This window comes from Heterodontus francisci, unplaced genomic scaffold (assembly GCF_036365525.1).
Source record: "Heterodontus francisci isolate sHetFra1 unplaced genomic scaffold, sHetFra1.hap1 HAP1_SCAFFOLD_91, whole genome shotgun sequence".
Taxonomy (NCBI): Eukaryota; Metazoa; Chordata; class Chondrichthyes; order Heterodontiformes; family Heterodontidae; genus Heterodontus; species Heterodontus francisci.
The window spans coordinates 4191645-4214971 of NW_027140989.1; the positions used below are offsets into that span (position 1 = coordinate 4191645).

At 47.1% G+C, this 23327-nt stretch overlaps 1 protein-coding gene and 3 non-coding genes across 4 annotated transcripts; 3 read left to right on the plus strand and 1 right to left on the minus strand.

Moving 5' to 3' along the window:
- Positions 1-611: 611 nt before the first annotated feature.
- On the minus strand, positions 612-22886 carry LOC137361689 (histone H2A-like). Its single transcript, XM_068026392.1, has 3 exons — positions 22523-22886; positions 7182-7347; positions 612-669 (listed from the first exon to the last, which is right to left on the minus strand). Exons 1-3 carry the CDS (start codon positions 22884-22886, stop codon positions 612-614), a joined length of 588 nt encoding a protein of 195 aa, XP_067882493.1.
- trnaw-cca (transfer RNA tryptophan (anticodon CCA)) lies at positions 1093-1164 on the plus strand. The gene has a single exon. It is a non-coding gene; the product is annotated as a tRNA-Trp (tRNA).
- Positions 14627-14708, plus strand: trnal-uaa (transfer RNA leucine (anticodon UAA)). The gene has a single exon. It is a non-coding gene; the product is annotated as a tRNA-Leu (tRNA).
- A 70-nt stretch (positions 22887-22956) lies between the features above and the next one.
- trnal-uag (transfer RNA leucine (anticodon UAG)) lies at positions 22957-23039 on the plus strand. Its single transcript has one exon. It is a non-coding gene; the product is annotated as a tRNA-Leu (tRNA).
- Positions 23040-23327: the final 288 nt, after the last annotated feature.

The following is a 23327-nucleotide window of genomic DNA, read 5'->3' on the forward strand; positions in this document are numbered from 1 at the left end:
TGAAATGGGAGCACAGAAATACTGCCACCTCATTGAAAGTTAATGAGATTTATTCGAAGTCAGACAATGAACAAGTGAATACATTAATTGTCCACTTTCAATCTAAATGGGACTGAGGTTCCAACAGAGAAGTTTTCTGGAAAATACCTGCTGCAGTTTTAAAATTGATGAACTGGAACATCTTATACTAACTTTCAAATAACTGGAGTGATTGTATAGGTCTCATAGTGGAGAGAAGGAGTTGTTTATAAATATCAGCAGAAAGACACATTTGCGGATTGGTGAATGAGCATAATCTTTCTGAAATGTATTTGTCCATTGGTTGCAGGTCACTGGAAATTATTTTTTACGTTTCAATTGTAGCAGCAGCAGTTAGCAGCAAAATGTCTGATTAATCAGAGTAGTGGGTCTGGGAAATACTTAAACGGCCGAGACCCTGTAAAACAGAACTCCAAGTAATAGTTTAAATAAGGCACTGAACTGACAGAGCGGTAAAGGCCTGCTCAGGTCAGGAAAAAATTCCCGACCCGAACCCGACAGAACCACATTGGATCAAGCCCGACCCGGCCCGAGTATCTACATTTATTCCCGCACCTGAACCGACCCGTGCCTTACCCGCCCACCGGAATGTTCACTTTACCGACCTCCCGATTCCGAATCTGCAGGAAGCTGCAGCATGAGCGCAATGACATCATCGAGATGCTCACTTGCTCACTGCGCAGACTCAGAGTTTCCCTCCTTCATGTCCCGGACTCCCAGCTTTGGTTGGCTTTTCAACTTTTGACACTTATTAAACTCAACTTCACAGCAGAATTTAATGTAATACTTACTGTGTGTGTCTGACACGGACTCAGTCCAACCTGGACCCAGCCTGACCTGAACCTGGCCCGACCAGACCCGAGCCCAAAAGCCAGACCCGGAAGAGCGACCCGACATGACCCGGACCCGACACAGGTCATCGGGTCCCGTCGGGTTCAGGTCGACTAGCAGGCCTTTACAAAGTGGAGGTCAGATGAGGATTGAATTAATTTCAATCACTGAATCTAAACAAGAAGTAAATCTGCCAGGAATGGAACATTTTGCTTTATCTGTGAGCTTGTGGCGCAATGGTAGCGCGTCTGATTCCAGATTAGAAGGTTGCGTGTTCAAATCACGTCAGGCTCAGTTATACTTTGCAGCAGCTCAAGTTCCTGGATTTTATATCAGAAGAGAGTTCGATCTATTGGAATGTTCAGTGAATGGTTGAAATTTAAGATCAACTTTAATAGATTAAAGTCCTAATTTCTGGTTCCATTTCCATGCTCAGTTCTTATTTCACACTGTTTTATATCAGAACAATGTTTCAGGGATGTGATGTGTCCATTGTTTGTACAATCGCTCTGTCACCCAGTGTGAGAAATAAAACACAAACCTCCCAGCGTGCGGCTCAAACCCATACCTGGCTCTGTCTATAGGCCGCTTAGTTCAGTTGGTTAGGACGCAGTGTTGATAACAACAAGGCTGTGGATTTGATCCCCATGTGCGCTGTCACATGGTCAGTCATTAATTTGACACATTTTTGTGACACTTAAAATCCAACGTTTAGATGCAAACAAGTTTACATAAAATGTCAAAGGGAATTTATTTTGAATAACATCCATTGCGTCTTTGTCACTGGTCAGGAGTAACACAGAATGTTTTCCAATTATCTTCCGTTTGCTGATAAACATTGAACTCGTGGCCTGTTCTCGTTAATGGTCACGAGCAGCAAAAACAGACAGAGCAAGTCTGACCGCCAGAGATGTGGAAAAGGCTTCAGTTTGGGACATATGCAGCAAATCAAATGTTCACCCGGCCTCGAAAGATTCAAAAACTGGGGAAAAGGACACAAGGAGATAGAGAATAAGCTAAAGCTGACAATGTAAATATTTCCCATCCTTGATATCTCTCTATTCCACTCCAACCTTCAGAGTTGGGTAAATAATTTCAGTGTAAATTGTGCAGCTCAAGAGTCAAAACCAAAGGGTGATGCAGAATAAAGGAAAACTGCCAAAAAACCAGATTGAACCAGGGATCTTCAATCTAACACTCTCCCAACTGAGCTATTTCAGTCACACAGGCTTGGGATGATAAGTGGCAAGTAACATTCGCACCACACAAATGCCAGGCAATGACCATCTGCAACAAGAGAGAATCTAACCATCTCCCCTTGACATTCAATAGCATTACAATCACTGAATCCCCCACTATCAACATCATGGGGGCTACCATGGGTAGCCATACAAATAACGTAGCGACAACAGCAGGTCAGAGGCTTGGAATCCTGAGGTGAGTAATTACAGTGCAGCTGTTGGCTCCACCCCAGGGGCTGAAGTTGTTCTGTAAACCATGAAGCAGCTTCCTCTCAAATCCCAGGTTTATCAATAAATCCTCTTACAAAAGCCCCAAACTGTGATATATTCCTCTCACTCATCCATGACTCTTGACTCCCCAAAGCCTGTCCAACATCCACAAGGCACAAGTCAAGAGTGTGATGGAATACTCTCCCCTTGCCTGGATGGGTGCAATTCCAACTCAAGAATCTCAACACCGCCAGGACAAAGCAGCCCGCTTGATTGGTACCCCATCTACAAACGACATCCATACACATTCCCCTCTCTGTCTACTATGTTAGTTACTTCCTCAAAAAAATCAAATTAGGCTTAATAGACATAACCTACACTTTACAAATCCTTACTGTCTCTCTCTGATCAGCTCAAATTTCTCAGTGTTCAGTCATTCTCTCCCTAATTGTGGATTCCAAAAACTTCCCCATACCTGTGTACAGGTTTATGCTTCTTTCTATCATCTTTCTTAAAATAATGAGAATTACATTTGTAATTTTCCAATCTGAAAGAACAATTCCTGTACAGAGAGAGCTTTGGAAGCTTATGGCTGAAGCATCTCCAATTTCCCCACCTACTTCCTTTAAAACCTTGGGGTGGAAACCATCTGGTCCTGCCGATTTGTTAGCCTTTAGTACCATTATTTTTTCCCTCCACCATCGATGCACAGTTGCAGAGTGTGTGCCGTCTACAAGATGCACTGCAGCAATGCACCACGACTCCTTAGACAGCACCTTCCAAACCAGTGATCTTTACCACCCAGAAGGGCAAGGGCAGCAAATGCAGGGGATACCACCACATGCAAGTTCCCCTCCAAGCCACACACCATCCTGACTTGGAACTATATCGCCGTTCCTTCACTGTCGCTGGGTCAAAATCCTGGAACTCCCTTTCTCACAGCACTGTGGGTGTACCTACCCCACAAGGACTGCAATGGTTAAAGAAGGCAGCTCACCACCACCTTCCCATGGGCAATTAATGCTGGCCTAGCCAGCGATGCCCACATTGCATGAATGAATGAATAAAAAAGTGAAGTATCCCTTGTGTCATTGTTTTGGTAGAAAATATAACCCTGGTGGAATTGTCCCTCCCAATCACACCTCACTTCATAGAACATAGAAAATGGAGAAAATTTATGGCACAGAATGAAACCATTTAGCAATCGTGTCTGTGCCAGCTGAAAAAGAGCGATCCAGCCCAATCCCACTTTCCATTTCTTGGGAATGGGATCTGAACAGATCTCAGAGCTCACATTATGTGAATGTTCTGTTGAAGTGTTGGTGAGCTGATATACCAGGGGAGATTCACATTGTTAGACACAGTGTGAAATACATTCAAGTATTTATAAAACATTGTAACATGTGAGTAATATTCCCCATTGCTTTCTCAGCACTGATGGATTGTGAAGTGGGAGAGAGCCAGAAGTCTCACTGATTCACACTGACCAAGAGCTGAGAATGAAATGAGACAAAGTTCAATCTTCAGCAGCGAGATGCTGCAGAGAGGTAAGAGTCCTGAATCAAGGAGAGACTTTCTCAAGCTGCTGTTGAATCTCATTTCAAACACTCCTTGAACTCTCTGCCGAGGAATTGAGAGCTGGAGAATGCCTGTAAAATCAGCCTAAAAAGGAAATAAAAAACACCCACCGTGGGGCTCAAACTCAAAAACTTGAGATTCAGAGTTTCATGCTTTCATCGACTGATTTCACTAGGCCTGAGACAGTGACCCGTCCTGTCTGTTACTGGACGGTGCAGCTGGTGGCTCCACCGCAGGGGCTGAATTTGTTCTGTAAACCATGAACCAGCTTCCTCTCAAATCCCAGGTGCATCAGTAAATCCTCTTAAAAAATCCCCAAAGTGTGATATATTCCTCTCACTCAACCAGAATAAAAGTTACATCTTTTGCTCTTTTTACCTTTCAAACATTGACTTCTATTTTTCTCAGCATTTATTTCTCTCTCTTTTTTATATTGTACATTTCCAAATAAACATTTCATTTCAATCATTTATGAGGGATGAAATGAACAGAAGAGATTTTCTGCAATGGTACCAGGGGTGTGGGACGGAGCGAGTGGTTCGGATCTGGAATACACTGCCTGAGAGTGTGCTGGAGGCAGATTCAATCGGGGTTTTCAAAAGGGAATTGGATAAACACCTGAATAGAGAAAATTTGCAGGGTTACAATGAAAGGGTAGAGGAATGGAATTAGCTGATTTGCTCTTTCAAAGAGCTGTCATGGACATGTGGGGACCAAATGCAGTTTTTCCAAGTTCGCAGATGACACAAAACTAGGTGGGAATGTGTGTTGTGAGAAAGATGCAAAGCGGCTTCAATGGGATTTGGACAGAATTAGTGAGTGGACAAGAAAGTGGCACATGGAATATAATGTGCAAAGATGTGAGGTTATCTACTTTGGTAGGAGGAACAGATGTGCAGATTATTTCTTAAATGGTAAGAGATTAGAAAGTGTGGATGTACAAAGGGGCCTAGGTGTCCTTGTCAATAAGTGATTGTCAGCTAACATGCAGGTGCAGCAAGCAATTCAGAAGGCGAATGATATGTTAGCCTCTATCGCAAGAGGATTTGAGTACAGGAGTAGTGAAGTCTTGCTTGAATTGTATATAACCTTGGTTGGTCTGCAGTTTGGAATACTGTGTGCAGTTTTGGTCCCCTTACCTTCGGAAGGATATCATTACCACAGAGGGAGTGCAATGAAGGTTCACCAGACTTGTTCCCGGGATGGCAGGACTGTCCTATGAAGAGAGAATGGGGAAACTGGGACTGTATTCTCTGGAGTTACAAAGAATGAGAGGTGATCTCATTGAAACTTACAAAATATTTAAAGGGATAGACAGGGTAGATGAAGTTTTTCCTCCGGTTGAGGAATCGAGAACCAGGGGACACAATTTCAACAGAAGGGAAAAGGCACTTCGGACAGAGACCAGGAGAAATTTCTTTACTCAGAGGGTTGTGAATCTTTGGAATTGTCTTCCCAGAGGGCTGTGGAAGCTCAGTCATTGAGTATGTTTCAAGCAGAGATTGACAGATTTCTAAATACAAATGACATAGGGGATATGGAGATAATGTGGGAAAAAGGCATTGAAGTGGATGATCAGTCATCATCATATTGAATGGTGGGGTGGTCTCGATGGGCTGAATGGCCTACTCCTGCTTCTATGTTCCTCTCAGTCTGCTAACTTCAGATGCATGCTGTCATTGTCCCTTTTATTCCATGGGTTTCAGTTTTACTGGCTGTCTAGTATGTGACATCATCAAGAAGGTTTTCAATAAGTTAAATGAGGAGAAATTGTTTCCATTGGCAAAAGGGTCAGTAACCAGAGGATGTATTTATCAGGTGATTGAGAAAAGAACCAGAGGCGAAATGAGGAATGATTTTTTATACAGTGATGAGTTGTGATCTGGAATGCACTGTCTGATCAGGACTTGAAAGCAGATTCAGTCGTAACTTTGAAAAGCAATAGGGATGAATACTGGAAGGAAAATGGACAGATTACAGGAAAAAGCTGAGCAGCAGGACTAATTAGATAGCACAACCAAAGAGACAGCACTGACACAATGGACCAAATGGTCTCCTTCTTTGTGTATCATTCTATGGTTTTATGAACATAATGTTGGTACAATTGCCTGAGTTGGAAGGGAAGTGCACCCAGATTCCGGGTATTCTAAACACCAGACCCAAACCAACTGAACAAGCCTGTTGTTTAATCTCTGTTTTTCACACCAGCTTCTCCTCGCTCTTTCTGTGTTTCCTGCCTGGTCTGTTCCTCTGACCTTCATTCCTGACACTCTATTGAGAATGGCCAACTCACTGCGCCTCTCACTCACACCGTCACTCCACCCCTTCACCCACTTCCAAACCTCTCTGTTGAACAGCACCTCACATCTGCTCCTCTGCTCCATTAATATAACAGGAAAACATTTTCAAACAGACATTTCCAGACAGCGAACGATCCAGTAAGACAAGGTAAAGATCAGATTCATTCACTTTAAACACAGAGAGAGCAGCTCTCCCTGTTCAGGCTAAGGAGCAGATGTAGTTTCACTCCCATTAGTCTTCGAGACATGGGCCAAAATTTTAAGGGACCGTTGGAGACGTGAATGGAGGCTGGGGATGGGGAGGGGGGTGTAGAAAGTAGGGATGGAAGTCGTCGGACCGGATTTTTCTGTCGGCGGCTGACATGGAGGGCAGACTTCGCACATCCACACGGCAAGAAGGCATTTAAAGTATTTATGAGTCCAATTATCAGCAATTTTATTCACTGGGTCCAATTGAATTAATAGCACACGGGAACCACGGGGCTTCAGAGCCTCGCCTGGTTAAAGGAGGCAACTGGGAGGTGGGAGCTGAGTGTTGGCTTCACTGGGAAGCTATTGGGTGAGGCAGCGTCACTTGGCATCAAGGGTGGAGGGGGAAAGGGCATCGGGAAACATTGTCAGGAGTGGGGGCCAATGTGCCAGCTCTGCAGAGGGAACAACACCAGGGTGCCATTGGGGCAGTGCCACCTCAATAAGGGTGACAAGTGAGGTAAATGTGGCTGGGTGTTGTTTCCTGTGAAGGCTTTGCACTCAGGGAGGGGCAACCTATCATGGGCTTCATTCACCCTGGATTCGAGGCTCCCATTGAGGAGGAGTAGAGAGGGAGGGAGGGAAGCGCAGGCACCAGCAGAGACACCACAGCAGCTTGGGGGCCGATAGGAGGGCCAGCCTCGAACAGGAGGCTGGAGAAGGAGGCAGAGGAACACGTCAGCCGAGATTCAACCTGCAGATGTCCGAGTGACAGTGTCTCCACAGACTGCACCTCTCCACAGAGGTTGTCACTGATCTCTCGGCCATGAAGCAGCTGTGCCCCATGGGACTTGGTGGGCACCTGATGCCGGTGTCACTGAAGGTCACCGTGCCACTGAACTTCTGGTCGACCAGATCATTTCGGGAATCCACTGGAGATATGTGAGGAATCTCACAGTCTGTGGTGAATCAGTGCATCAAGGAGGTCACCAATATCCTCTTCAGGAGGGCCGGTGACTTTGTGCACATTGATCCAAACAGTCAGGCTGAGAGGGGTATAGGATTCGGGGCCATCGCTGGATTCCACCAGGTGTAGGGTGTCATCGAATGCACCCATGTGACCATCATGGCTCCTGCAGACCAGCCAGCAGCCTTCAACAGGAAGGGCTACCATTTGTTCAGTGTGCAACTGGTCTGTGACCATCACAAATGGATCCTACAGGTGTGTGCACAAATCCCGGGAAGCAGCCACAACGCCTGCATACCAAGGCAGTCCCAGGTGCCAGAACTTTTCAGTGGCCCCATGCGCTTTCTGAGATGGATCCTTGGAGACAAGGGCAACTCAGTGAGGACATGAGTACTGACGCCTGTGAGGAACCCACACAAGGATGCAGAGGAGAGGTACAACACCTGCTGCGGGTCAACCCGAGCGACCATCAAGGAGGCCATTGGTCTCCTGAAGATGAGATTGAAGCGCCTAGATTGTTCCAGTGGAGCCCTTCATTATGTCCCGGCGAGGGGCTCGCATATCGCGGTGGTTTGCTGTGAACTGCACAATCTGGCACTACAGAGGGGTGAGGTGTTGACATGTGAGGATATCATGGAGTGCGATGTCTCCTCTGATGATGAGGATGTGGAGGAGGATGCTGCTCAGGCAGTGCCAGATGAAGGACCTCAGGCACAGCAGGAAAGCCGCCATGAGATACACACAAGGGAGACACGAGACACCCTTATACATTCACGTTTCCTTTGAGCCTTACCACCTTCAGGAACCAAGTCAATAAAGTCTTAGCTTTGATCAGCCCTGTTGTCACCTCCTTCCTTCTACACTACAGCGCCCAGGTACACATCGCACAGTGACAAGGCCGAAGCTCTGTGAGCTCGGGGCTTGTTCCCTCACTTCCAGCCCCTTGGGAGGAAGGGTTTAAATGAAGTCCCAAAGGGCATCAACAATAAGAAGGAGACATAGTGAGAGAACATCATTTCTTTCTCCGTGTGACATCAAATGCAACCCTATCCATTTGGAATGCACATTCACCATGAACCCTAAGTGAATCTAGGTGCTCTTCTTAAATCTTTTCCGGGTGCTCCGACGTGGTGCTCACCCTGCTCTGGCAGCTGAGGTGGAGACAGGCTGTGACCTTGCTGCCCCATGGCTTGGGATGACATTGGTGGCCGTCCTCTGGCTGCCTGAGGCCTGGAGGGCCCCGGCACAGTGAGGGCCTCCTGCACAGGTACAGGGACCCCCTCTGTCATCGAGGATGATGGAGGCACTGGCATCACTGGTGTCACTGGCAGAGGGACTTCCGAGCTACTGTCCACACCAGGAGCACCCTGAGAGGAGACCCCAGATGTAGCAGCCAGCTGCTCCTCCCCCTTATGAGACACACTTGTACCTCCCTGCTGACCTGAGAGGGTTGTGGACCTGGTGCAGAGTTCAGGTGCCTCGTCCCCCCTCTCACCTTGTCACCGCTGGATGGAGCTCATGGACAAAGTGATGGAGTGCAGGTCTGCGCACATCTCCGGCAGCCACTGATTGGTCTGCTGGATCTGGTCCTCCATGAGAGTCACCAATCTCTCAATGGAGGAAGCCAGACACACCCCCATCAGAGACAGTGCAGCACCCAAGGCCTGGATGGACTCCTCCATCGTCCTTGTTTGGGTACACATAGCCTCTGGCAACTCTGCCAGATGTTACCTGACCTCTCGCTGCAGTTGCAGTATTTCCCGTGTTGCTGGTGACACCAGAGGCATGTCATCAGCCTGGGGCTCAGTATGGGCCTGGCCTCCCACAGACCGCCAAGGGTCAGTGGCCTCGGCTGTCACAGCCTCCGTCAGTTGCCCGGGCCTGTCTGTGATGTGCTCATCAGTTTGCGTGAGCGTTTCTGTTCTTGTGGAGGGTGCAGGGGAATGATGTGATGGTGCACCATCTGAGGATCCCTCCTCCTCCTCAGACGTGTCCGGCTGTCTCCCAGTCTCTCCAGCTCTTTGCTTTTGTCATTCATCTGGGCCGTCATGAGAAAGCAGGGACATTGAAGGGTTAATGTCTGCCCATCGTGACATTCCAACCACCCCTACTGTGCAGCTCCATTGATGCAGTGGTGAACAGATGAGCAGTGTGGCTCCTTTGCAGCGGGTGCTCCCTTGTGCCCCAGGAGATGTGCACTCGCTCTCTCAGGTAGGTGCCCCTGTCTCTCCATCAGCTATGGAGCAGCGGCTTTGCTGCCCTGCCTGTTCCATGGCCTCCTCCTCCATCGGGATGAGGAGTTGGAGATAAGGCATCCACCGCCAGTCTTGACACACTCTTTCCAATTGTGGGACGTCTTCTCCTGCAGCCACTATGATGAACAAAGTTAGTCTCCCAGCAGGGACAAGCCCAACATCTCTGATGGTGATATTCCAGCAGTCCATGATGTGGACACACATATGCCTCCTGCATGCGGCCCCTCTTGAGGGACTGTGTGTGGTTATACAATGACTGACGTGCGCCTCGCACCAAGATGCAGCCAAGCCTCAGGCAGCATGTCCTGCTGCCCTTCCCCAATGCACATGACTGGGTGGTCACTCCCTTTCCACCAAACACTCCCTCTCACTCTGCCACATGCAATGTCCAAAGGGTCCAAAGTGTTTTGAGTTCTCACCTGAGCAGCCTGGATCAGGTCATTGACCCACTTCCTGCACTGGATCCATGTCCTGGGGGTGAACCCACGTCTGCTGACCTCACCTACTATCTCCAGCCAGCTTTGCTTGGTCAGGTGGACAGTCTCCACCTCTCATCCCTGGGGAAGAGGATCTTCCAACTTTCTCTTGCCACCTGGAGTAGAACCTGCAGGGAGGCATCGCTAAACCGTGGAACCATGGTCACTGCAGGCTCGCATTCAGCTTCTTACCCATCAGGCAGCAGAGGCAGCAGAACGGGTCCTGGGGCATCAGAGGCAGCAGAATGGGTCCTGGGACAGCAGAGGCAGCAGAACGGGTCCTGGGGCATCAGAGGCAGCAGAACGGGTCCTGGGGCAGCAGAGGCAGCAGAACGGGTCCAGGGGCAGCAGAGGCAGCAGAACGGGTCCTGGGACAGCAGAGGGCTCTCAGGAAGACACTCCTTTAAACCGGGCAGCAGTGAATGCAGGGCTGGCAACCCTTTAAATATGGTGCCAGCACCTGCCATTGTGTCAGATGTCGCTGCCATCGGCACCTCGTTCCCTGCCTCTGGTCCTTGTTTACATAGGCCCCACGCCTCCCCTTCATTAATTGGTCGGCTGCTCCGTGATCGGAGTCGGTCGGCCACATTTCACTCGTGTGGTGACGACACCTGCTTCCGGTGCCTCTGCCGAGAGCCGCACCGTTAGTTTAAAATTCAGCCCATGGGATCAAGAGTGGAAAATCTCCCCTCTGATTCTCTCTACTTAAAATGAAGGAGACACAAAATTAAAACTGATGAAACCAGGGATTGTATCCTGATTCTTCAATCTACTGTTCTCCCAACTGAGCTATTCCATCCTCACTGTGAACTCATCTTCATTGGAGACAAATATAACTGCAGGCGGAATTTCCCCACCCGTTCATTCCTCACTTCAGGGGAATGGGACCCGACCAGATCGCGGAGCTCAGATTATGTTAATGTTCTGCTATTGATATCTTAATATTATCTTGCGTTTGAGCCACTTTTAATCAGTTTCACGGACAAATTCTTCCATCATCCCTTCTCCCACATTCTCTCTCTCTCATTCATTCTTTATTCCTCACAATCCAGAAAGGGTTAGGAATCAGAGCTCACCTCCAAACCCTCTGCACACAGACTTCTGTCTGTCACCCTGTTTGATCCAAGATCCAAGAGACCAGTCAATAAATTACACTCTTTATAAACACAGAAAGCTGCCTCACAGTGTTGGACACAGAGTTAAATACACTGAAGTCATTTGAAAAAAGTTCATCTTACGGGTTTTGTTACTGAGCCCACAGAGCAGGACGGGCCCAGGCTCCTGCCCCAGCCCAGCCTGTGCTGTGTCAGCTGATGTCACCTGGTGTGATACTGAGCCACAGGGAGCAGGAAAGGGCCTGGTTGTATTCATGGCCTGTGTTGAGTTTACTGAACCCACCCAATGTGGTAGGAGCCACACAGAACAGAATGGGCCCAGGCTCCTTCCTCAGCCTGAGGAATGATCGTTCTTCTCACACGGTGTTGTGCAGAGCCCCACACAGAACAGGGAAATCACAGGCTCCACCCCCGGCCTGTGGCATTTTACTTCGTCACTCCTGGTATGGTACGGAGCCGCCAGAACAGGAAAGATCCAGCTTCCATCACCGGCCTGTGCTGAATTAGCTGATCTGACCTGGTTGGCACTGAACCACAATCAGGGGAGGATGGGCCGAGGCTCCGTGGCCTGTGGTGTGTTAGTTATTCTCATTTGGTGAGGTACTGAGCTCCATATAGAGCAAGAAGGGCCTGTGCTCAGTGAGCTGATCTAACCTTGTCTCGTCCTGAGACCCACACACAGAGCAGGACGGGCCTAGGCGTAATCCTCAGCCTGAGTTTGATTCGCTGATCTCATCCAAAAGATTTTGATAAGGCTCCACATAAGAGGCTTCTCTGCAAGATGAAATTCCCTGGTATCAGTGGTAATATATTGATCTGGATTGGGAACTGACTGGCACGATGTAGGCAGAAAATAGTTACAGATGGATCTGGATCTGTTTGGAGACCAGTTACCAATGGTGTCCCACAGGGATCGGTGTTGGGACTGTTGCTCTTTATTATTTTTATTAATGATCTGGATGTAGGTGTAGGGCGCACCATCTGTAAATTTACAGATGATTTGAAGATCTGTGCGAGTGATTAGACTGTAGACGATGCTCGACTGTTTCAGGCTGATCTTAATGTGTTGGGAGATTCGGTTCATGACTGGTAGATGATGTTTAATTTGGGTAAGTGCAGTGTTATTCATGTGGACAGGGCGAATGCTCAACATTCATACACCCTTCAGGGAAAAACATTAAAGCAGGTGGAGAAAGAAAATAATTTTGAGCAGAGATCTGAATGTTCTAGTGCACAGATCTCTAAAGGGACAGCAGCAATGCTGTGAAGTGATAGTTGGAGCAATTAGAGGGTTGTGCTGCATTCAGAGGACAATTGAGTATCAGATGAGACATATTCTTTCATGGGATGTGAGCGACACTGGCAAGTCCAGAATTTGTTACCCATCCCTAATTGTCCTTGACAAGGTGGCGGTGAGCTGCCTTCTTGAATTGCTGCACTCCATGTGGTGTAGGTACACCCACAGTGCTGTTAGGAAGGGAGATCCAGGATTTTGACCGAACATCAGTGAATGAACAGCGATATATTTGCAGATCAAATGGTGTGTGACTTGGAGGGGAGCTTGCACATGGTGGTGTTTCCATGCATCTGCAGCCCTTGTCTTTCAAGGTGGTGGAGGTCTTCGGTTTGGAAGGTGCTGTCCAAGGAGCCATGGTGAGTTGCAGCAGTGCATCTGGTAGATGGTACACACTCCTGTCACTGTGCGTCAGTGGTGAAGGGAGTGAATGTTTAAGGTGGTGAATGGGGTGACAATCAAGGCGGCTGCTTTGTCCTGAACAGAGTCGAGTTTCCAGAGTATTGTTGGAGCTGCACTCATCCTGGCTTGTGCCTTGTAGATGGTGGACACGTTTTGGAGAGTCAAAAATCATAGAATTGTTACAGTGCAGAAGGAGTCTATTCGGCCCATCGTGTCTGCATAGAATCATTGAACATAGGAAGTTTACAGCACAGGAAGGCCAAAAATCGGGCCACCCAGCGGAATCCCATTGTCCAGCATTTGGACCGTAGCCCTGCAGGTTCAGGCGCTTGAGGTGCACATCCAGACTCCTCTTAAATGAGTTGAGGGTTTCTGCCTCAACTACCCTTATCGGCAGTGAGCTTCAAACCCCTCGCACCCTCTGGGTGTAAAAACGTTTCCTCATCTCCCCTCTGATCGTTCAGCGAATCACTTTAATTCTATGCCCCTAAGTCATTGACGTTCCTGCTAAGGTAAATAGATCCTTTCCATTCACTCTATCCAGACCCCTCACAATTTTGTACATTTCAATCAAATCTCCCCTCAGCCTCTTCTATTCCAAGGAGAACAACCCCAGTCTATTCAATCTTTCCTCATCGCTGCATTTTTCCAGTCCTGGCAACATCCTCGGAAATCTCCTCTGTAACCTCTCTAGTGCAATTACATCCTTTCTGGAATGAGGTGACCAGAACTGCACACAGAACTGAAGTTGTGGCCTAACTAATGATTGATACAGTTCCAGCATAACATCCCTGCTCTTATATTCTATCCCTCGGCTAATAAAGGAAAGGATTCCATAAGCCTTCTGAACCAACTTATCAACCTGTCCTGCTACTTTCAGGGATCTGTGGACATTCACTTCAAGGTCCCTCACTTCCTCTACACCCTTCAGTATTCTCCCATTAATTGTGTTTTCCTTTGCCTTGTTTGACCTCACCAAATGCATCACCTTGCACTTCTCCAAGTTGAATTCCATTTGCCACTTTTCTGCACACCTAACCAGTCCATTTTTCCAGCTCTCCTCATCAGCATTTCACCTCGTGCCTTGAGCTGAATTATTCATTGCAGAATTCTCACGATCTGTTTTACCCTTGTAGCCACAGTTTTTATATGAATGGTCCAGTTAAGCTTGTGTCAATGGTTACCCCCAGGATGTTGATGGTGGGGGGGATTCAGCGATGGTAATGCTGTTGAACATCAAAGGGAAATGGTTACATTCTCTCTTGTTGGAGATGGTCATTGCCTGGTACTTATGTGGTGTGAATGTTACTTGCCACTTAGCAGCCCAAGCCTGAATGTTGTCCAGGTCTTGCTGCTCCTGGATACGGACTCCTTCAGTATCTGAGATGTCCCGAATTTGTCCTTTTATGAAACCTTGGTCAGGACTCACTTGGAATATTGTATCCAGTCTTGGTATCCTCACATGATGGTTGATATTGAGGCTTTTGACAAGGTACAGAGGAGAGACATGAAACTAATTCCCAGTATAAGAAATCTTCGTTATCAAGTTAGACTGAAAGAGTTGGGACCCTACACATTAGAGAAACCTAGAATGAGGGGTGATCCCATTGAGGTTCGTAAGTAATGAAGGGTCCAATTTAGCATGGGAGAGGAGTCGAAAGTGTCGATCGTAAAAGGCCAGATGTCACCCGAATCACATTAAATTTCATTTTCAGAATTGGGTTAATGAACCAGGATGGCCGAGTGGTTAAGGTGGTGGACTTAAAATCCATTAGTTGTGTGTTGTGTGTGTTCAAACCCCACTCCTGGCATCTGTGCTTACAAAATGTTATTTGTTGTTTCCCTGACTTTTGCCTTGCACCATCATCTCTTCTGTCATTTAATCACTCCTGCCTTCCAACCGATCACAGCTTCCTATTATTTTCCCCAGCACCGTTCCTTGTCTCTGCTCTTGCTTATAAGCTGGTAAATCTTTAACTTAATCTCCTCTGTCCCCTCACAATGACCTTCCCATCTTTCCTGAACTGTGGTTCCTCACAGGATCCGCTGCTTCTCCGACTCCCCTCCAGGTAACTGAAGGCCCTGAGCCTGGGTCTTGCTTTATACGCTTGCTGGCAGTTGAGTCCTTGCATGTCCAGACTCCTCCAGGAAGGGCTTGTCATAATCTTCCAATCTTCCCTGGATAAGGGTATTGGAGAGTGGCAAATGACACCCTTATTCAAGAAAGGGTGTAAGGACAGTCCAAGCAACTCCATGCCAGTCAATTTAATATCAATGCTGGGTAAGGTTTCAGAAATGATAATCAGGGAAAATATCAATGGACTTTAAGAGAGGTTTGAGTTAATTAAGGATATCCAGCATGGATTTGTAAAATGCAGATCATGCTTCACGAATCTAATTGAATTTTTTGATGAAGGAGCAGAGAAGTTTGATGAAGGAAATGCAGTGGATGTTGTTTCTCTGGATTTTACGAAAGCATTTGAGAAGGTATCACATAAAAGTCTGCTTAACAAAATTGAGGCTCATGGAATAGGAGGGTCAGTGTCCAATTGGTTAAAAAATTGGATTAAGGGCAGAAACAAGCAAGTTGTTTTAAAAAGAACAAAGAACAAAGATAATTACAGCACAGGAACAGGCCCTTCGGCCCTCCAAGCCTGCGCCGATCCAGATCCTCTCTCTAAACATGTCGCCTATTTTCTAAGGTTCTGTATCTCTTTTCTTCCTGCCCCTTCATGTATCTGTCTAGATACATCTTAAAAGACTCCATCGTGCCCGCGTCTACCACCTCCGCTGGCAACGCGTTCCAGGTGCCCACCACCCTCTGCGTAAAGAACTTTCCACGCATATCCCCCCTAAACATTTCCCCTTTCACTTTGAACTCGTGTCCTCTAGTAATTGAAACCCCCACTCTGGGAAAAAGCCTCTTGCTGTCCACCCTGTCTATACCTCTCATGATTTTGTACACCTCAATCAGGTCCCCCCACAACCTCCGTCTTTCTAATGAAAATAATCCTAATCTACTCAACCTCTCTTCATAGCTAGCGCCCTCCATACCAGGAAACATCCTGGTGAACCTCCTCTGCACCCTCTCCAAAGCATCCACATCCTTTTGGTAATGTGGCGACCAGAACTGTACGCAGTATTCCAAATGTGGCCGAACCAAAGTCCTATACAACTGCAACATGACCTGCCAACTCTTGTACTCAATGCCCCGTCCGATGAAGGAAAGCATGCCGTATGCCTTCTTGACCACTCTATTTACCTGCGTTGCCACCTTCAGGGAACAGTGGACCTGAACACCCAAATCTCTCTGGACATCAATTTTCCCCAGGACTTTTCCATTTACTGTATAGTTCACTCTTGAATTGGATCTTCCAAAATGCATCACCTCGCATTTGCCCGGATTGAACTCCATCTGCCATTTCTCTGCCCAACTCTCTAATCTATCTATATTCTGCTGTATTCTCTGACAGTCCCCTTCACTATCTGCTACTCCACCAATCTTAGTGTCGTCTGCAAACTTGCTAATCAGTCCACCTATACTTTCCTCCAAATCATTAATGTATATCACAAACAACAGTGGTCCCAGCACGGATCCCTGTGGAACACCACTGGTCACACGTCTCCATTTTGAGAAACTCCCCTCTACTGCTACTCTCTGTCTCCTGTTGCCCAGCCAGTTCTTTATCCATCTAGCTAGTACACCTTGGACCCCAAGCGCCTTCACTTTCTCCATCAGCCTGCCATGGGGAACCTTATCAAACGCCTTACTGAAGTCCATGTATATGACATCGACAGCCCTTCCCTCATCAATTAAATGGTTTCTTTTCAGACTGGGGATGGTCGACAGTGGTGTTCCCCGAGGGTCAGTGCTGGATCACTGCTTTTCTTGCTATGTATAAAATATGTGGATCTTGGAATACGGAGTCGGATCTCAAAATTTGCTGACAATACCAAACTTGGAGGTGAGGCAAACAGTGAGGATGATATGAACCGCCTGCAATAGGGCAGAAACAGGCTAGCAGAATGAGCAGAGAGGTGACGGATGGAATTTAATACTGTTAAGTGTGAGGTGATGCATTTTGACAGAAGGAATAGGGAGAGGCAATGTATACTTAATGGCACAGTTCTAAAGAGTGTTCAGGGACAGAGGGACCTGGGGATGCATGTGCATCGATCTTTGCAGGTAGCAGGGCATATTGAGAGAGTGGTAGTAAAATATATGGCATCTTGGGCTTTATACAAACATACAAGCATACGAACATATGAATTAGGAGCAGGAGTAGGCCACTCGGCCCTTAAAGCCTGCTCCACCATTCAATAATTTCATAGCTGAACTGATTACCCACATTTCCAGCTACCCCTGACCACCCCCTTGCTTATCAAGAATCTATCTGCATCTGTCTTAAAAATATTCAAAGACTCTGCTTCCACCGTGTTTTGAGGAAGAGAACTGCAAAGACTCACAACCCTCTAAGAGAAAAAAATTCTCCTCATCTCTGTCTTAAATGGGCGACCCCATATTTTTAAACAGTGACACCTAATTTTAGATTCTCCCAGAAGAGGAAACATCCTTTCTACATCCACCCTGTCAAGACTTTCAGGATCTTATGTGTTTCAATCAAGTTGCCTCTTACTCTTCTAAACTCTGGTGGATACAAGCCAAGCCTGTCCAATTTTTCCTTGTAAGACAGCCCACCATTCCAGGTATTAGTCCAGTAAACCTTCTCTGAACTGCCTCCAATGCATTCACATCCTTCCTTTAATAAGGAGACCAGTTCTGTAGACAGTGCTCCAGATGTAGTCTTACCAATGCCCTGTATAGCTGAAGCATAACCTCCCCACTTTTGTATTCAATTCCCCTCGCGATAAACGCGAGCATTCTATTAGCTTTCCTAATTACGTGCTGTACCTGCATACTAACCTTGTGCGATTCATACACGAGGACACCCAGATCCCTCTGCATCTCAGGGCTCTGCAATCTCTCACCATTTAGATAATATACTTCTTTTTTATTCTTCCTGCCAAAGTGGACAAGTTCACACTTTCCCACATGAAACTCCATTTGCCAGGTTGTTGCCCACTCACTTAACCGATCTACATCTCTTTGTAGCCCCCTTATAAGAACATAAGAAATAGGAGCAGGGGTAGGCCATTCAGCCCCCAAAGCCTGCCCCACCATTTAATAAGATCAGGGCTGATTTGCCCCAGACCTCAACTCCTCTTTCGTGCCAGCTCCTCATAGCCCTCAACTCCCCAATATTTCAAAAATCTATCTACCTCCTCTTTAAATGCTTTCAGTGATTTAGCCTCCACAACTGTCTGGGGTAGAGAATTCCAGACATTCACTACCCTCTGAGAGAAGAAATTCCTTTGCATCTCAGTTTTAAATGACTGTCCCCTTATACTGGAACTATGTCACCTACTTTGAGATTCCCCCACTAGTGGAAACATCTGCCCTGTCAAGCCCCCTCAGAATCTTATACATTTCAATTAGATCACCCTTATTCTTCTAAACTTTAATGTATAAAGGCCTAACTTGTTAGCCATTCTTGATAAGTCAACCCCTTTCTCCCAGGAATCAGCCGGGTGAATCTCTTTTGACTGTATCCAATGCCAATATATCCTTTCTTAAATACAGGGACCAAAACTGTACACCGTACTCCAGGTGTGGCCTCACCAACACCCTGTACAGCTTTAACAAGACTTCCCTATTTTTAAACTCCAGCCCCCGAGCAATAAAGGCCAAAATTCATTTTGCCCTCTTAATTACTTGAACACCCAGATCCCTCTTTTTTGGAGTCTCTGTCTATTTAAATAATAGTCTGCATTTTGATTCTTCCTGCCAAAGTGTATGACCTCACACTTTCCAACATTAAACTCCATCTGCCAAGTTTTTGCCCACTCACTCAACCTATCTATATCCCCTTGCAGATTCCTTATGTCTTCATGACAACATGCCCTACCTATTTTTGTATCATCAGCAAATTTGGATATATTACACTCTGCCCCCTCCTCCATGTCATGAATATAGATAGTAAATAATTGAACCCCAAGCACTGATCCTTGTGTCACTCCACCAGTCACCTCCTGCCAATGAGAAAATGGCCCATTTATGCATACTCTTTGTTTCAAGGAATTGGTAACTCGTGTGTGCATCATCACTTCAGGAAGTGATGTCATACAGCATGTGACAGAGTAGGAGATGGGATGATCCCTGGTAAGATGTGCCTGTAATACTCTCCTGTAAATTGTATATAGTATTGTCAGTCTTCAATAAAAACGTCAAATTATTTGTTGGCGTTGATCAGTGTGTGATTGGTAAGTCTGTGTGAAGAACAGGGGTTGGCAACATGTCTGTACATGGACACCAGTGTCCACGTTAAAACAGTTCGGTCCGTGACTGATAATTTCAGGGATGAGAAATTTCCCATTGGCTTCTTCTTCCAGACCAATCAAATCGCAGCCGTCAGTTTCACAGCTAACAGGTCCTGAGAGCAGAGACAACGTTTCAGAACCTCGGACACGTTCGGAGCTTTCCGGCAGTTCTTATTTCATTTAAAAGCCCTCCAGAAAAACCCGAGCTTGTTCAAGCTTCGGAAGTGCTGTCTCTGCTCAAAGCACCTGTCAATTGTGAAACTGACGGCTGCGATTTTTTTGAAAAGACTAACCATAAAGCTGAGAGTTCTCGCTCTCTGCAACTGTCAGAGAGAGGGAGAGAGAGAGGAGAGTAAGAGGGAGAGAGGAGACCGGGGGTGGGTGTCGGCAGAGAGAGGGGCAGAGAGAGAAAGGACAACCTGAAAGGTTTACCCCGTATCCTTAGATTATGACCCCTGATTCTGGACTCACACCCAAATCCCATGAACGAATAAAAAAAGTCACAACTGTGATTGGCTCTTGTAGCGGACTCTGGTTAACAGACAATATTCGGAGCGCCGGCCTCAGACTGTTTAACACTGACTGAGCTGAGAAAATACAACTCACCCCCGAGAATCCGCTGCACAGACCGAGCGGAGGGGAAAACCTGTCCTGGGAACTCTACATTCAGGGAACAGTTTGTCCTGTGAATATGCAGATGTGAATATTATGAAAGAGAGATTGTATTAAAGGGGAGGGCGGGTTAGTCTAAAGCCACTGTGTTTGTGGGTCCGCTCTCATCGCCGGATTTCAGAGTCATTCTTGTGCAAAATCAAATGATTTCCAGTCAAAGAACCGCCCTGCTCCCTGCTCAGCCCCAAAGTGGGAATTCGGGATCATTTTTTTTTTATTTCAAGATTTCAGTTGAAAAGTAGAGAACATGTCAGCGAGGGGTGAGAGAGGGCGGTCAGTGCAGCAATAAAACCAGGTGAAATGGAAAATGGAGTCCTCAATCCTAGTGAAAGCTTTTCAACAGCAAACATACTGGAGTGAGAGACAGGAAAGATCTAGTCTGGAAGTCTGGAGTCTCTGAATTTCAATGGAATTGTAGAGTTTGTCAGGAGAGAGAAACACAGAGAGACAGCAGGAGCCGGGAGCTGACAGCAGCTTGTCTCCGTCCCGTCCTCTCTCTGCCTTTAAGTTGCTCTGTGCCGCCACCACCGGCTTCATTTCTGACCCAGTTCACATTGACAGAGAGAATTTGTGCAGTGTCCCAGACATGACCGATAGTGCAGCCGCCCAAACGGCTCCTCCAGCCGCCGCCGCCGCCCAGGTCAAGACCCCCAAGAAGAAGAAGGCGGCTCCCCCGGAACAAGACAGCTGGTCTCCCGTTGGGCGAACAGATCCTCAAGATTGTGCCGGCTTTCAGCGATCGCAAGGGGATGTCCCTGGCCGCCATGAAGAAGGCTCTGGGTAGCAGCGGTGTCGATGTGGAGAAGCTCAGGACCCAGTTCAAGCAAAGTATCAAGAGGAATGTGAACAAAGGCTCCCTGGTGCAGAGCAAGGGACAGGGAGCCTCCGGCTCCTTCAAAATCAGCAAGAATGAAAACCCAGGGAAAAGTGGGAAAGAAGGTGAAGAAACCAGCAGACAAGAAATCTTTAGTGAAGAAACCAGCAGCTAAGAAATCTTTAGTGAAGAAACCAGCAGACAAGAAATCTTTAGTGAAGAAACCAGCAACCAAGAAATCTTTAGCGAAGACACCAGCAGCCAAGAAATCTTTCATGAAGAAACCAGCAGACAAGAAATCTTTAGTGAAGAAACCAGCAGCTAAGAAATCTTTAGTGAAGACACCAGTAGACAAGAAATCTTTAGTGAAGAAATCAGCAGCCAAGAAATCTTTAGTGAAGAAACCAGCAGACAAGAAATCCTTCGTTAGAAACCAGCAGACAAGAAATCATTGGTGAAGAAACCAGCAGCCAAGAAAGTGACAACAAAGAATGTAACAGCCAAGAAAACGAGCAGCAAGGCGGCGGCAACGCCAAATAAGGCGGTGAAGAAAGCAGCGCTTCAGAAAAAGTCTCCTGCGAAGAAGGTCAAAAAAGGCAAGAGTGCGGTGGGCGGAAAGGCGCTGAAGAAAGTGCAGACATGGAAGAGCAAGGTCAAGCCGAAAGCAGCGAAGGCTCAGAAAGCAGGGTCTGGAAAGAAGTGAAAGAGCGCGGGAAACTTGCAAGCATATGAACACAAAGGCTCTTCTCAGAGCCACTCACATCTCTCAGGAAAGAGCTGATCCCCTGATCAAATGATCCCTGTCCCGTCCCCGCCTGCAGATTCCACATGGAAATGATTTGGAGTAAATCCAGGATCCCTGGTGACTCGCTGACATCCCCTCCACCCAGCCCTTTCTCCACTCTCTGTAATAAAACAGAAGGATGTCCGGCCCTCACTCTAACTGGAGATGTGTTCGGTGTAGTCTCAGTTCACAAATTCAGGGGGAGAGTCCTGTAAGGTAGCTCGGTCACTCTGACTGAAACCGCCAGTTCCCCGGGGTTGCAGCCACTGACACTGCGGGGAGAGAATCCCCGACTCTATCCCGTCGCCGGGGGAACAAACAACTTTGTGTCCGGAGAATAGGGAGAGCCAGGGAGATTAAAGCGCTGCAGTGGACTCAGCTCCTGTGTGTGCACAACTCTCACTGATTCCGTCCTCTGTGAACAGTGCGGTCTAAACAGATTAGGTTAGGAGAGAAACACACAGCCCGAGAATGGCCTCTTTCTTCCTGCATTTACTCTGTTCTGGGAGCAGATTCTCATTGAGAAGTGGCGCTCAGATCACCGGAGAGAAAAAAAAAACACAATTCAAACTGTCCAAATGAAAAATAGAGAATTAACCCGGACACTTCCATTATTAAATTAATTCATCAGCTCCGAACCAGTTCCCGTTAATGTACCGGGATGGTCTCGGGATTTATAAAATCGAAGGCAGCGGGATTTATTTAATTGTTGATTCTACACCCTGTAGTTCACTTCTTCACTTAACTGGAGCGGGAGATGTGTAAGCAGAGAAACAGAGCGAAATCCAGAGAGGGAACTGAAAAGACAACTGGACAGATGTGAAACAGGTCAATCCACTGTTCCAATAACTCCATCTCTGATTCCCTCCTGACAGTAACCAGCCCTTTCACAGAGACTGTGGGTGGCTCTGAAAAGAGCCTTTGGTTTATTAGATGACATTTTGGCCGCTTTACTTTTTCTGGGAGCTCTTGAGTGCTGGTTTTCTTGGGCAGCAGCACAGCCTGGATATCAGGCAGCACCCCGCCCTGAGCGCTGGTCACCCCTCCTAGCAGCTTGTTGAGCTCCTCGTCGTTGCGGACGGCCAGCTGCAGGTGTCTGGGAATGCTGCGGGTCTTCTTGTTGTCCCGGGCCGCGTTACCAGCCAGCTCGAGGATTTCAGCGGTCAGATACTCGAGCACAGCAGCCAGATAGACCGGGGTTCCGGCACCCACACACTCAGCATAGTTACCCTTTCTCAGGAGCATGTGAACACGGCCCACCGGGAACTGCAGTCCAGCCCGGGAGGAGTGAGACTTGGCCTTGGCCCGAGCTTTCCCGCTTGTCTTTCCTCTTCCAGACATTTCCACAATCTCACAAATACTTTCACAAAAAATGAATAATTTCCTTTGCATTAACAACATCACATCGGATGTCAGGATAGTCGAGCGGTCTAAGGCGCTGTGTTTAGATCGCAGTTTCCATTGGAAGCGTGGATTCGAATCCCACTTCTGACATGCTGTATTTTGACTGCACTGGAGGCGTTTGGGAGCAGCGGTGAAGAGCAAAGAAAGAGCATGAAAGAACATGGACAAGCAAAATAACAATGGACCCAAAGATGTTGCATCAAAACATTAGAGTAAGAGGCAACTGAGCAAACAGCAGGGCACATAAAAGATCAAAAATGTAACCTTTGTATCGGGGTGGAATATGTTGCCGATATCCTTAATGAATACTTTACACTTTTCCCGAATGAGAGGGTGATGCAGATATTGTTATTAAGGAGGAGGGGTGTGAAGTATTGG

Coding starts and splice junctions, on each gene's coding strand:
- LOC137361689 (XM_068026392.1), bottom strand. CDS start 22,886: ATGTCTGGAAGAGGAAAGACAAGCGGGAAAGCTCGGGCCAAGGCCAAG. Junction 7,348..22,522: donor GCTGCTGCCCAAGAAAACCA/GCACTCAAGAGC, acceptor GATTCACCACAG/ACTGTGAGATTCCTCACATA. Junction 670..7,181: donor GTGACAACCTCTGTGGAGAG/GTGCAGTCTGTG, acceptor CTCATGCTGCAG/CTTCCTGCAGATTCGGAATC.